Source organism: Platalea leucorodia (genome assembly GCF_965183815.1).
Source record: "Platalea leucorodia genome assembly, chromosome: 8".
Classification (NCBI taxonomy): Eukaryota; Metazoa; Chordata; class Aves; order Pelecaniformes; family Threskiornithidae; genus Platalea; species Platalea leucorodia.
The window spans coordinates 23,964,497-23,977,223 of NC_138830.1; the positions used below are offsets into that span (position 1 = coordinate 23,964,497).

The 12,727-nt window shown below is 37.9% G+C and overlaps 1 protein-coding gene across 2 annotated transcripts in view; it reads left to right on the top strand.

The window, feature by feature from the left end:
* Window positions 1–12,727, top strand: part of PIK3CB (phosphatidylinositol-4,5-bisphosphate 3-kinase catalytic subunit beta) — a 106,547-nt gene that overhangs the window by 53,602 nt on the left and 40,218 nt on the right. For both annotated transcript variants that reach the window (XM_082320853.1, XM_082320854.1), the window contains 3 exons: window positions 5,859–6,044; window positions 8,908–9,133; window positions 10,822–11,045. In XM_082320853.1, the coding sequence (XP_082176979.1) occupies window positions 5,892–6,044; window positions 8,908–9,133; window positions 10,822–11,045 (603 nt within the window). In that variant the 5' untranslated portion in view covers window positions 5,859–5,891. The remainder of the gene's footprint in view (window positions 1–5,858; window positions 6,045–8,907; window positions 9,134–10,821; window positions 11,046–12,727) is intronic.

The window sequence follows — 12,727 nt, forward strand, 5'->3', positions numbered from 1 at the left end:
AAACAGTTCACGAGGAGACTTGACGTGTGCTGAAGTGTGTACAAGGCAGGGGAACAGAATGGGGCAGCCCAAAGCAGGGGGAGCAGAAGGGAGGATGCAGACATTCCCTTCTGGCTATCAGTGAGTATGGCATTGTGTTGCACAGCTTCACTTGGAGTGTATTACGAAAACCATATTATGACACAGTGTGGAGGCTTACAATCTACATGTTGATGGCTTGTAGTGATAGTTGTTCTACTTCAGTCTTAATGCTTGGTGCACATACCAGATGTATGGGTTTATAGACAGAAAAATTGCAGGCAGTTGTCTTGGTTTCAGAAGCCTTGTTGTAGGGCTTCTTGTTTGTGTATGTTAAATAAGTAAACACAAAGATGAGTATTACCTTTTCTTTCTCTTTTTCTTGTTCTGCAGCTGTCCTACTAATCTGTGTTCCATTTCTTTCCATTAGTCTAAGCAGCTCTTTCAAAACTGCTGGTTCTGTCTAAAATACAAATGGAGCAGTTTTGAGATTAAGAGTGTGTGTGTATATATATGCACACGTATACATGAATCTGAAATGTGCAAGTCAAAGTTTACAGCAAATTTACACTTTACGTGGGAAGGTTTGTATGCTGTCTATCAATATTATGTACCTGTGACTTAAAAAAGCATTTAGTATTGGGCTTCGCTGCTATTAAGTTCAGATAATCATTGATTAGATACTTGAGTAGCCAAGATCAAGTACTGTTTTAATTACTTCCTTCTTTTGTATGAGAAGTTGTTTTTACCGTGACAGTAGGCAAGAATAGCTATGAGGTTAACAGCCTGAAATAGCTTTATATTATTTTTTTGATGATTGTTTTTTTTTTCCTTTAGCTGGAAGTTGTTTAAGATGTCTCTTGTGTTATTGCTCCCCATCCAGATGACTTTCTGCCTTTGTTTCGGTTACTAGATGTGATATTCTTAGTTAGTCACTAGTGCCACCACACGCTTTACAGTTTGGCTCATGACTCATTCTCACAGCCATCTTATGTTGGCAATCAGTGTTATTCTCAGTATAAACACTTGTTCTCTCTTGACCCCTGGGATGTCAGCTACTGGTGGAAACTGGGTGCTGACTGTAAAAGACACTAACCTGTTTCCTTGAGAAAGGCAATATTAAGTAAGTGCCTGAAAGCAAGAATAGCTTCCTAGCATGCTCAGATTAGTGTGATGATTGCTCTTCTCTTTTTAATCGAAAATGTAAATGGAATTTTAAAAGATTCTGATGCTTGTGTTGGAAGATGTAATAATAAACAATCCCTTACAAGAACTTTATAACTCTATGTGTTGTGGTGCCTAGGTTATAGGGTACGTGGCAGCATTTTTAAGTCTTGCTTCGTTGAACATTTTAAACTCTTGTTGATGCATTAAAGTCTCAACAATTGCAAATGATGTGGAAAAACATCCGAAAGAGGCTGAAAATAGAAAAGATCTTATGCTGAAATAAAATATAAATGAAATAGCTACATAGAACAGATCAATGTTTTCCTTGCTGCTGTACCTGTTAAGTAATGGTTTATAATGGCAATACCACTTCATCCTGGTCACGAGTGGTGTTCTTCAGGGCTCAGTACTGGGGCCAGTCTTGTTCAACATCTTCATTGATGATCTGGATGAGGGGATTGAGTGCACCCTCAGTAAGTTTGCAGATGACACCAAGTTGGGTGGAAGTGTTGATCTGCTGGAGGGTAGGAAGGCCCTGCAGAGGGACCTGGACAGGCTGGATCATTGGGCCAGGGCCAGCTGTATGGGATTCAAGAAAGCTTAGTGCTGGGTCCCGCACTTGGGTCACAACAACCCCATGCAACGCTACAGGCTGGGGGAGGAGTGGCTGGAGAGCTGCCTGGCGGAAAAGGACCTGGGGGTGTTGGTTGACAGCCGCCTGAACATGAGCCAGCAGTGTGCTCAAGTGGCCAAGAAGGCCAGTGGCATCCTGGCTTGTATCAGGAATAGTGTGGCCAGCAGGACCAGGGAGGTGATAGTGCCCCCATACTTGGCACTGGTGAGGCCGCACCTCGAGTACTGTGTTCAGTTTTGGGCCCCTCACTACAAGAAGGACATTGAGGTGCTGGAGCGTGTCCAGAGGAGGGCAACGAAGCTGGTGAAGGGTCTAGAGCACAAGTCTTATGAGGAGCAGCTGAGGGAACTGGGGTTGTTTAGCCTGGAGAAGAGGAGGCTGAGGGGTGACCTTATTGCTCTCTACAACTACCTGAAAGGAGGCTGTAGCGAGGTGGGTGTTGGTCTCTTCTCCCTAGTAACAAGCGATAGGACGAGAGGACACGGCCTCAAGCTGCGCCAAGGGAGGTTTAGGTTGGATATTAGGAAAAACTTCTTTACGGAAAGGGTGGTCAGGCATTGGAACAGGCTGCCCAGGGAAGTGGTTGAGTCTCCATCCCTGGAGGTATTTAAAAGACGGGTAGACGTGGTGCTCGAGGACATGGTTTAGTGGTGGGCTTAGCAGTGCTAGGTTAATGGTTGGATTCGATGATCTTACGGGTCATTACGATGATCTTAAGGGTCTTTTCCGACCTTAACGATTCTATGATTCTATGATTCTATTTTACCATGATGACCACAGAAGATAGCTGAAAATAAGACTATGTGTGCATCCAAATATGAAAAATCTTTAGTTTTACAAAATTAAAATGATTTTTCTGTGTCTGCTATTTTACTAACAGCAAAATTGCAGCCAAGATGTTAAGGGTAGAAGTAGCTGGATCGGAGAAAAGAAGTAATATCCCATTTAAATAGTATCTTGTTAAAGATATACTGATTGGTAATGAGGAACTACACATTTTGTAAAAATTTTTGGGTGGATGCTGTGTTATTCTAATAGTGTAGTCTGTGTTGCATGAGGGGGTTAAATTTTCTTTCTTTCCTTTAGACAGTTTAAGAGATCACGCACCATGCTAAACTTTCCACATCCATTGGTGAGTGAAGGAAGGGATTTGTAAAGATCTGGTAATTAAGATAAAATATTTTCATACCTGATCCGTTCATTGTCACCAAGTCTACACCCCCACCCCTCAGTTCTTTTTGTTTTGATTCAATCTGATGCAGTGTACTGGATTTATTTGGGGAATGACGACCTGATGATGATAACCTATTATTCGATAATGGTGATGATAGGAGCTCCCTAATTGTTGCTTCTAATGAGGAAAAATATTTTTTCTTATGTATTTATGCTTTCTGAAAGTTAGGGATTTTTTGTTTGCTGTTAATGAAAATTCTACTATATTTTTATCTAGTACAAGCAAAATATTAAGTGATCCGCGTATTTAGTGTGGTAACAGGATGTGTTGGCAGCAGCTGTGCTTGCGTGAGTCCTCACAACTTTGCTAAGGCTGAATGGAAAGGTTTTGAAATTACTTGAGTCTCGTTACTCAGTGTATTTACACGGCAGTTAGAGGTGAGACCTAAGTGTGTTGTCTTGTATCTAAGGCAGCTTTGCACTGGCAAGCTGCTAGTAGCGCAGCTGCAGTACCAAAGAGCTGCTTTGAGTATTTAGCTGGGCTCCGTGCGGGTTTTGGACTTGCCATTCCACTGGTGACTGGTAAGCTTTAGGAGATTTCAGTTCTTTCTAGCCAACCCCCTTTTTCTGCTGGAGATTCTCATCTCCTGAATTTTTCCAAATGTTAGATGAGCCATTTTCTGTATTTACGGTAGCTGGAGGGATAGAAACCAATATTAAGGAATGAGGCAGAGATGGGCTGTGAATATTTTAGCGATGATTCAAATGATACTGTCTGTTTAACAGTGATGATCAGTAAAAGTTAGCACTGAACAGCCCTTCGTAATATGTACAAAATATTAATAGCTTGTTTATCAATAAAAAGTTAAGCTTCTGTAGTAGTTGTTTTTTGTGCTGCTGGCATATTCTATATCCATTGTAGGCACATTCAGCTTTCCCTTATGCTTGCTTGCTTGCTTGTTTATTTATTTTATTGCAAGCTGTCTGTATAAAGCAAGGGATTACAAAGAGACTTTCTGAAGTACCACTTTAGTATTTCTGTTGTCAGTTAAGGCCGATGATGCATGTGACAATGAATTGTTTGGTTTAAAAGCCTACCAGTGTTAGAGCTGAATTTCTGAAACAGGAGTATCAAACAAATTTAACTCACTATAAATGAAGCGTTAACTCCTGTGTATCATAAAGTTTAGATTTAGTAGCTGGTGGTGTGACTTTTCCCAAACTAAGCTTTTTTTTAAAGAAAAAAAGATAAGCTGGGGAGGGAGGCCAACGAAACACCTTTGTTATGATGTGTTTGGTCTCCTGGAGTTTTGTGGCGGGTTCAATAATAGTGAGTTATAAAAAGATTTCTTGGTTGCTTGTTTTGGGGGAAAAACAGTAAAGTGCTTTGGGATTGAAAAGCTGTATTCATAAATGCATATACATTTGTAAAGTTTGCACAGCATGATAATTATCTGCAATTCTATGGCATGACCAGTTTAAGCAATCTTGTACTGTATCTAGGTATACCTTTGTAGGTTTAGCACCTGTAGAAAGCTTACCTTTTGACGGATTTTGCCTAGTGTCTTATCAAAGGAGAAAATATTGTGTGTCAAACAGACTTTTTAACAATGTAGTCAGCAGTGGTGACTGGATTTCAGAAGCCTGTTGTGCTAATTTTTTTTTCATTTGCTGTTGAGCTTGTTTGAACCTGCTCTGTGATGTATAAAGAACAGCAGCCCAGCATATTGGTTACAACCTGCTTTTTCTGCTGGTGCTGTAGTAGGGGAAGTACCTTCAGTTAAGCAGAACAGGTCTGATTTCAGAGCAGGGAAGGGATCTAGAAGAGAAGGGAAGGAGTGATAAAAGTAGTGGAAAGCTGTAGTAGTAGTGGAGTTGTACATTCTGGCTTATTTCTTACAAATGGTGATTTCCCACACCTCTTGATGTCCAAGAAGAATTTAAAAAAGTGTAGGGGTAACTTGTTTTTATTGGAGAAGTGCTTTACAGTAGTGTTTCACGACACTTCCCATCCCTTTGTCAGCTCAAGAGCATTGTCTGGATGAAGAGGAAGGTAAATACTTCAGTGAATAGTGATTGAAGGGAAGATATCTTCAGAGAATAGTAATCAAAAGATAAGACTTGGAAGGTCAGAAAAACTAGTGGTAGCATTAAGAGTAAATAAAAATGTCTGGAAATGTGAAGGACAAGTGATCAGGAAGCCAGTGTAGTGAGTTAAAGTAGATCACACAAAGGGTTTCCCCCTGCCGTGCAGTGGATGTAGTTTACACAGTGGGTTGAATTCATAGATGATCTTTCTTTAAGGGTGACAATAAATTGAGATAAATGTCTTTAGAGGAAAATGTCACTTTCTAGTAGTGTTGAAGATTATTTTACTGCTATTAATACAGACTTTCAAGTTGAATATGTTACTCAGGCCACATTTGTGGACAACTAACAGGAAATTTGCAAAAACAAAATTATGAAATTGATCATCTGTTTTCATATTAAATATTGCCATGCTTTGTCTAAGAAGTTTACTTTGATTGTATTTTATGCTGGTAAATAGTTCTAGAGAAAATCTAAAATTAATTTCTAACTTTGTTTTAGCTAACCTCTAATTAGTTAGCTTTTTCTCTTATTACTTTGTCTTAATGATATAAGGATCTCAACAATATTGCTTTACCAGGCAAGTGCTTTTATTATAGTAAATGGAATTAATGAGTAAAACTATGCTTATCTGTTTGCAATACTGGCATTTGAGACCCCAGATTTGCAAGCTGAGCTGTACAAGCAGGCTTATGTAAACTTTCCAAAGGTTTTAAAATGTGTGTCTAATTATAGAAGGTTACGTATATGGATTTTTTTGTGTTCCCCCCCCCCCAAGGCCATGTGGTTATGATATTATTGAGATTCCATAATGCCTCCTGCCGTGACCGACAGCCTTGACATCTGGGCAGTGGATTCACAGATTGGTGCTGATGGCTCAATATCTGTGGACTTCCTGTTGCCCACTGGAATCTACATCAACCTGGATGTCCCTCGAGATGCCACCATATCTCATATTAAACAGGTAATACCAAATGGTCAATTAACTGAAAAGTGAACTTACATTTGGAATGAGTGCTGTTTCTGATTTTTATGTGCCTTTTGGCAAATCAAGTAATGAATTTGAGTAGGCATAAAAAATAATGTATTGAAGGTGTGTGCATAGCAGATTGATTAATAAAGATGTATATGTGGGGGGGGGTTGGAATGTTTTTGGGCAGATGGCAAGGTTGGGGGAAATTCTTGTTGATGGTTACACTTCAGCGGAGATTATTCTAATAGCTCTATATTAATACTGTGTTGCTACATCTAAACCTTTCTTTTTAACACGTTGGTAATACATTGTACGTTTATTTAACATTTCTGTGATTAGTATGGAAACAGGAGACGCTGTGTCTAATTTGATTTTTAATATAGAAGTCGCAGATTGTGCTCCTGCTTCTTTTGATTGACACCAAAGATGGATGCTTTAAAAACTATGTATGTCACTCCTTAAAGCTTGTGTACAAGTGCCTTGTTAGGGCATCACTTAAAGTGAGGGAGTACTCGAATCAAAGGAAGGGGAGCATGTAAGGAAATAACCACAGATATTAAAGAATAATCTACTGACCTTTCATCAGATAATGGCCATGTGAGGGCATTTAGACAAGTTACTTTGGAATTAGGTAGTGGGTGAATTACAACACCAAGTAATCTGCTCCTTAAGCACAATGAACTTCTAAATGAAAACAAAGAAGTGTGATTTCTTGTTCTATTACGTTGCCTGGTAAATAAATATATTGTTTTTCAATCCTATTCAGTCTGACAGTATTCACTTGTTTATAGAAATTATTTTCTTCACATCAGTAGTAGCTTCATATAATTTATTGTACTTCTAATTTGAAACTTTCTAGACGCTGAAGTATTTTTTTATGCAGTGGACCACTTAATATTTTAGAACAAATGAGAGTGCCACTAGAAATCGAAGTGATCCAAGAAATAAGCTTTGTACTATACTCAAATACCTGAAATAATTCAGACTGAAAAAATGTCATTGTTGTTTTAGTAAAAGGGTAACATGGGCAACTACAGGTTAGTTGGTGGGTAAGATAATGGAATAGCTGATAGTGATTTCAACTGATAAAGAACTTAAAAAAACAAGTGTGTAAGTGACAACAATAAGGGACTTGAACTAAGCTGTCTCGTTTTCTTGATGGTTGTGACACATTGAAACTTAACATGCTATAAACAGTTTCTGTTGATACTTTGCTGTTTTTCAAAGAAAAGGAATGTTGATCATACCTACATTGCGGAGGTTTTTCATGGAAATCACTGTATTTGAAAACAAAACAAAAATGAAGACTTTGATGGCATACTGGATTAGTAGCTTTGCCCCCACCATGGTGCTGTGATAAGCCCTAATTCGTGGACCCTTGGATGTAGAAATAGAGGCCTTGAGAGCAAATATAAGCAGTTTATCTTGTATGTGAAACTGTTGAGATTAAAATAAGAGAACAGAGGAAAAATAACCAATTACTTGAGGGCTGAAGAATTTTTCATTTCTGTAGACTTTATAATTCTGCTAGGCCAGTACTCTGGGTGATGACAATGGCTGCTTTCAGTGGAAGTCAGTTTCAGGGACTTCATGGCTTTTTAAATTTTACAATCATTAAGGGATATAATAAGTGCCAATAGCTGGAAATCGAAGTTAGACAACTCGGAGAAAAAAAAAAAAAGTACAGATTTTTTTATCAATATAATTAGCTATTGGATAAGAACACAGAAGCAATAATAGATTTAGTCTTTTGATACCTTTGAAGCTGTAATTTTTGTGCTACACCAAAGGTAGTTGCTGGATTCAGCTCTCACTCAGCTAGGCAGAATACACTGGAATACATTTTTGGAAGGCAGAATTCATTGTACGAATCTATGAAGTATAAGCAGGTATGTTCAGTTCGGCAAAAGGAGTTCAGTTCAGCTTCAATTGTTTGAGAAGACATTTTTTCCATTGCGGTATTGATCGTGTAGTTCCTGTTTCAAAATAAGTTTCAGAAACAAATTCATAAAATGTAAGCTTTTAAAATTAGGACAAAAATATTCTCACGGATAAAGATTTGAATAGTATTTAGGTTGGGAGAGCTCTTTTGAGTTCCAGTTTTGATTTCTGTTAAGGATTTGATATATTTTAGGTACATTGGTGTTACTTAAGGTGTAATTTACTACTTAAGTATTCAGTTTAGTAAAGCATTGTTTAATGTTCTGTGGGCGACTTGCACGTCTTAGTGGCCTGCCAGTATTTTACAAATAAATTTACTTTAAGCTTCTCCAGACAACAGGGAATTTTTTGTTCAGGAATTAGTTCCATAGTGGGAACTTGTTGTCTATATATTACAATAATTACTGGAAAAGGAAGGTATAGATGTGTCTTGTGGGAGAAGGATTTCGATAAGAAGCTATAGGAATGGATGGAGGAGAGTGACAGTTTGCCGGTCAGGGTCAAGAACATCTGCCTCCAAAATCAGTAAGTGCTTTGTTACTGTAGTGACAGCCGCTGTCCTGCAACTTCGCTGCAGAGAGGACTATATTGAGTCAATCCCAGATAAGCATCAGGATGAGGGTTAGTGCTTCCCTTCTCTCATCACCTCATAGTACTTGTCTCTATGTGTTTTTTACCCCTGGGGTATTTATGCATGCAAGTTGCTGCTTAAAAATAACCTCGAGAGACTACAAAAAAGACAAAGTAAAAATATAACGATATATAGGGATAAAAACGAACCAAGTTAGCAAACATGTTACTCTCATGCTCTTTTGGGAACATAAATGGAAATCAGTGTTACGTTCCGTGCTGTGAGATATGTCCATGCTTTCTTGTTTTGTTTTATTTATTTATTTATTTATTTTCTTTGCAGCTGTTATGGAAGCAGGCACATGCCTACCCACTCTTTCATCTCCTCATGGAGATTGACTCTTACATGTTCTCATGTGTGAATCAGACTGCTGTACATGAAGAATTAGAGGATGAAACACGGAGACTTTGTGATGTTAGACCCTTTCTTCCTGTCCTTAAACTAGTGACAAGGAATTGTGATCCAGGAGAAAAGTTGGATTCCAAAATAGGTGTCCTTATAGGCAAAGGTAATTACATATAATTTTTTTTGAAAAATGAGGGTAAACTTTGTTTTGTATGAGGGTCTTAATTGGGCAGGTAACAGTGGAAAATTAAAATTTAAAAAAAAACAACAAACACACACCCCACAAAAAAACCCCACACTAAAATTTAAGTATTTCCTTGACAGAATTTGCCTTTCTCAAACTAATACTGATGTAACTTAAAAGGATTTAAATACTCAAGATGAAACATTTGAAATTTGTTGAAAGCTACTTTCTGTATTGTATTTCAGCACTGTATTGTATTATTACATCAATCGAGCAAATTTTATCTTACTAGATGAGGGAAAAATCTGTAATATTATTACTAAGTGAAGGAAAGCATAGTCCCAGAAAAGCGTTATCATAAGTAGCCTAACAGCAAACTGGATATGCAAAAGAAATTAGAAATTATTATGGTGTTGTTATACATGGTTTCTGAGTTGGTTAACAATGTGATTCTTGTGTTTGCTCTCAATTGTGGCACTGATTTTCAGCAAACAATGAAAAGCTATTTTTAAAGGTTTCACAGTAACTTGTTCTTGATGTTATTTCAGAATTTTCAGCTTTTACATCTACTCTGCTTGGTTATACAATCAAGATTGACAGGGTCGTGTGAGGTCATACCTCTTGTTTTAAAACAATAAGCCATTGTTAGCTCTTTTATAAAGACTGCAGGTTTTGTTTAGATTTCAGCAGTACACTGTCTGCCTATTTGTTAAAACTGACAATGGAAACAGTTAGCCAGTTTAACCATTGAGACATATTCTGACAGATTCTGAGAGATTCATATTCTTTGATTGAATATTTTGCTTATTATAGCTGTGCGAGATCCTTCCTTATGCAGCTCCTATTCTGTACCTTAGCGGTGGAAAAAGTGTGTTCCTGTCTCAGCTTCTAAACTTAGTGTTTTGTCCTCAGAAGATGTTCAGTGCTTTGTGTGATTTGGACAATGTCCTTGAAAGTTCAGGAGAAAAAGAAAGAAAGAAAGAAACACTTGCAGGCCCTATACTTCCTGAAGTACCAAAGAATCACAGCTGTGTGGACTCTCCACTGTGTATTCTCTCTTCACATATTTTAGAAAAGGAACTTTACTGGTCTTGGATTAGTTGAAATTTCAGTCCTATCGTTTTGACTTGGGTAGAAAGTTTTAATCACAAGGAAAATTCAAGCATAAATATATCTCTTTACAGCCTCGCTATCCTCCTTTTTTGACTTTTAAACAAAATAAAAAAGATGATGTCATCTTTCTGTGGGATTAAAAAAAAGTAGTTTGCAAACGCTTCTTCCTCTTTATGGTCTTTATGATGCATTTGCTGTGCGTTCTTTGCATTTGCTTATGTGGGGAGAGACTTCAAACTTTCCAAACTATCTTGAACTGAGGATGAGGTTGGCTTTTCCATTTGATAGTACCCAAGAGAGGCATTGGTTTTTGCTGTTTAAACTGAACTCTCATGCCAGGTTGCATGGGAATTGTACAAGTAACTTTGGAAGTCTACGGATGTGCAGGAATGTAGAACCCAACTCACTTTTGAGCACCCATTTTGGATGGGATGCCTGAAGAAAACCACTTACGTAACCTTAACTTAGAGATAATAAAGGTTTGAGTGGGCTAGTAAATAGACGGGCAGTATTAGTACAGGTATGTATCCTTTTGCTTGCTTGAATTCTTTCAGGTCTCCATGAGTTCGATGCCTTACAAGATCCTGAAGTGAATGATTTCCGAGCTAAGATGCGGAGAATCAGTGAGGAAAAGATTCAGTCGCTTGTGGGTCTCTCCTGGATGGACTGGTTAAAACACACTTACCCACCAGAACAGGAACCTGTTATCCCAGAGAGCTTCCAAGATAAGCTCTATAGTGGAAATCTTGTAGTGGCTGTTCATTTTGATAACTGCCAGGTAGGAATGGTTGTTCATCACATTTCACGTACTGTTCTTGATCCCGATCTGAACTAGCGTGTGATTGATCAAGGATGTAAATGAAATTGAATACTAACATTATACTGTTTGCTTTAACATGCAAATTCTTTCACCAGAATCCTTGACTCTTGGAAGAAACTGAGTACATGAACCTGTGGTTGTGAACTGAACTTCTGAAGTCAAATTACAGTTCTGTTTCTAAAGTCAAAATGTACAACTTGTATATTCTGTATTATTTCATGCTTCTTTAAATATAAAACATAATTCAAAGTTGTCAGGACTTTTTTTGGCCAGCTGTTACTGTGTTGCTTCACTAACGTTCAATTTTAGGCTCAGGAGATGCTGGTGAATTGGGAGGCATCATATTCAACACATTTGTTTTTGTGTGTGATTCATTGTTGAACAACTTTGGGGTTGATCTGCTAATTAGGTTGAGCAATACATTTTAAAAAAAAGAGAAATTAGTATTCCCTATGCTAGACATGTATATAGACAAATAAAACACTAGCTGAGACTGGAGAGTTACCTTTTTGTTTCAGCTAGCAAATCCATAGCTTATTTTTAAAATAAAAACCCCTTTAGTTTCCGTCTAAAATGATTTAGTTTCATTTTTTTGATGTTGAAGTTGCTATGATTCTACTTGAGTCCAGCATTCCCATTATTCATTTTTGCACTGTATTCTTTTTGATAAGTGAGGGATCAGCATGGGAAATCTTTAAATCTCACAAGTGTGTAAATATATCAGGCTATATTTGGTGTCCATTTTGACCTAGGTGCTAGATACTAATTTTCTAATGATTTAGCTGATTTTATTTAAAGCTATATTATTTCTGATACTATCTTTTTTAACTTAAAATATAAAAAATCCTAAGTGGCAAAATCATATTTGGCTTTGGAAACACTAAATGCAGAGGTGAATACTAAATTTGGCCACCAGTAATGCTAGCTGATACTGGATGCACAGGTGTTTTTATGACAAAACCTTTTTCTAGTCGTCTTTGGCTTAGTAAAAGACTTGTAGTTGTCCAGGAGTGAGAATATCTGGGTGTTTGTCAGCTTTTGATTAAGATATTGTGTACATACGTGCATGTGATAACAGTACAAAAGCAGTGCAAAAGTTCATGCTGCTACAGAATGTATTTGCCTGCCACTGTAATAGCTTAGGCTGCTGACATTTCAAATGTTTCGAATGCTTCTGCTGCCAGTTCTGACCTTCAAAGCTATTAACAGTTCAAATCTGAGCTGCTTTTTAGAGCAGTAAACTCTGTTCCAGACTTTACTACTTGCACTGAGTACTAAAAATCATCTCAAAAATCAAAATAGGAAGGTATGGGGAATGCTGTGTCCTTTCAGTAGGAGCACTGCAAGACTGAGAGGAAGCAATATTAAACTACTTTTTGTCTAGAATGCATGGGTGAGCTGTAAAAGCTCCCTGATTGTCTCTGGAGCAAGAGAAGGAGACTGATCCCCATTTCTGTGACATACGTGTAGAGACCTACAATTTGGAAGTAAGGCAGCCATCATAGAGCACCAGCTTCCTGGGAGGAAAAAGTGTCCTTCCCTGTCTACCCACTATCAGTTATGATAGGAGAAGAAAGCCTTCATGCTTTGACAGCTTTCTGAAAGGGGGAAGCTGTTATGAGCCATGCAGAAACTGAGAA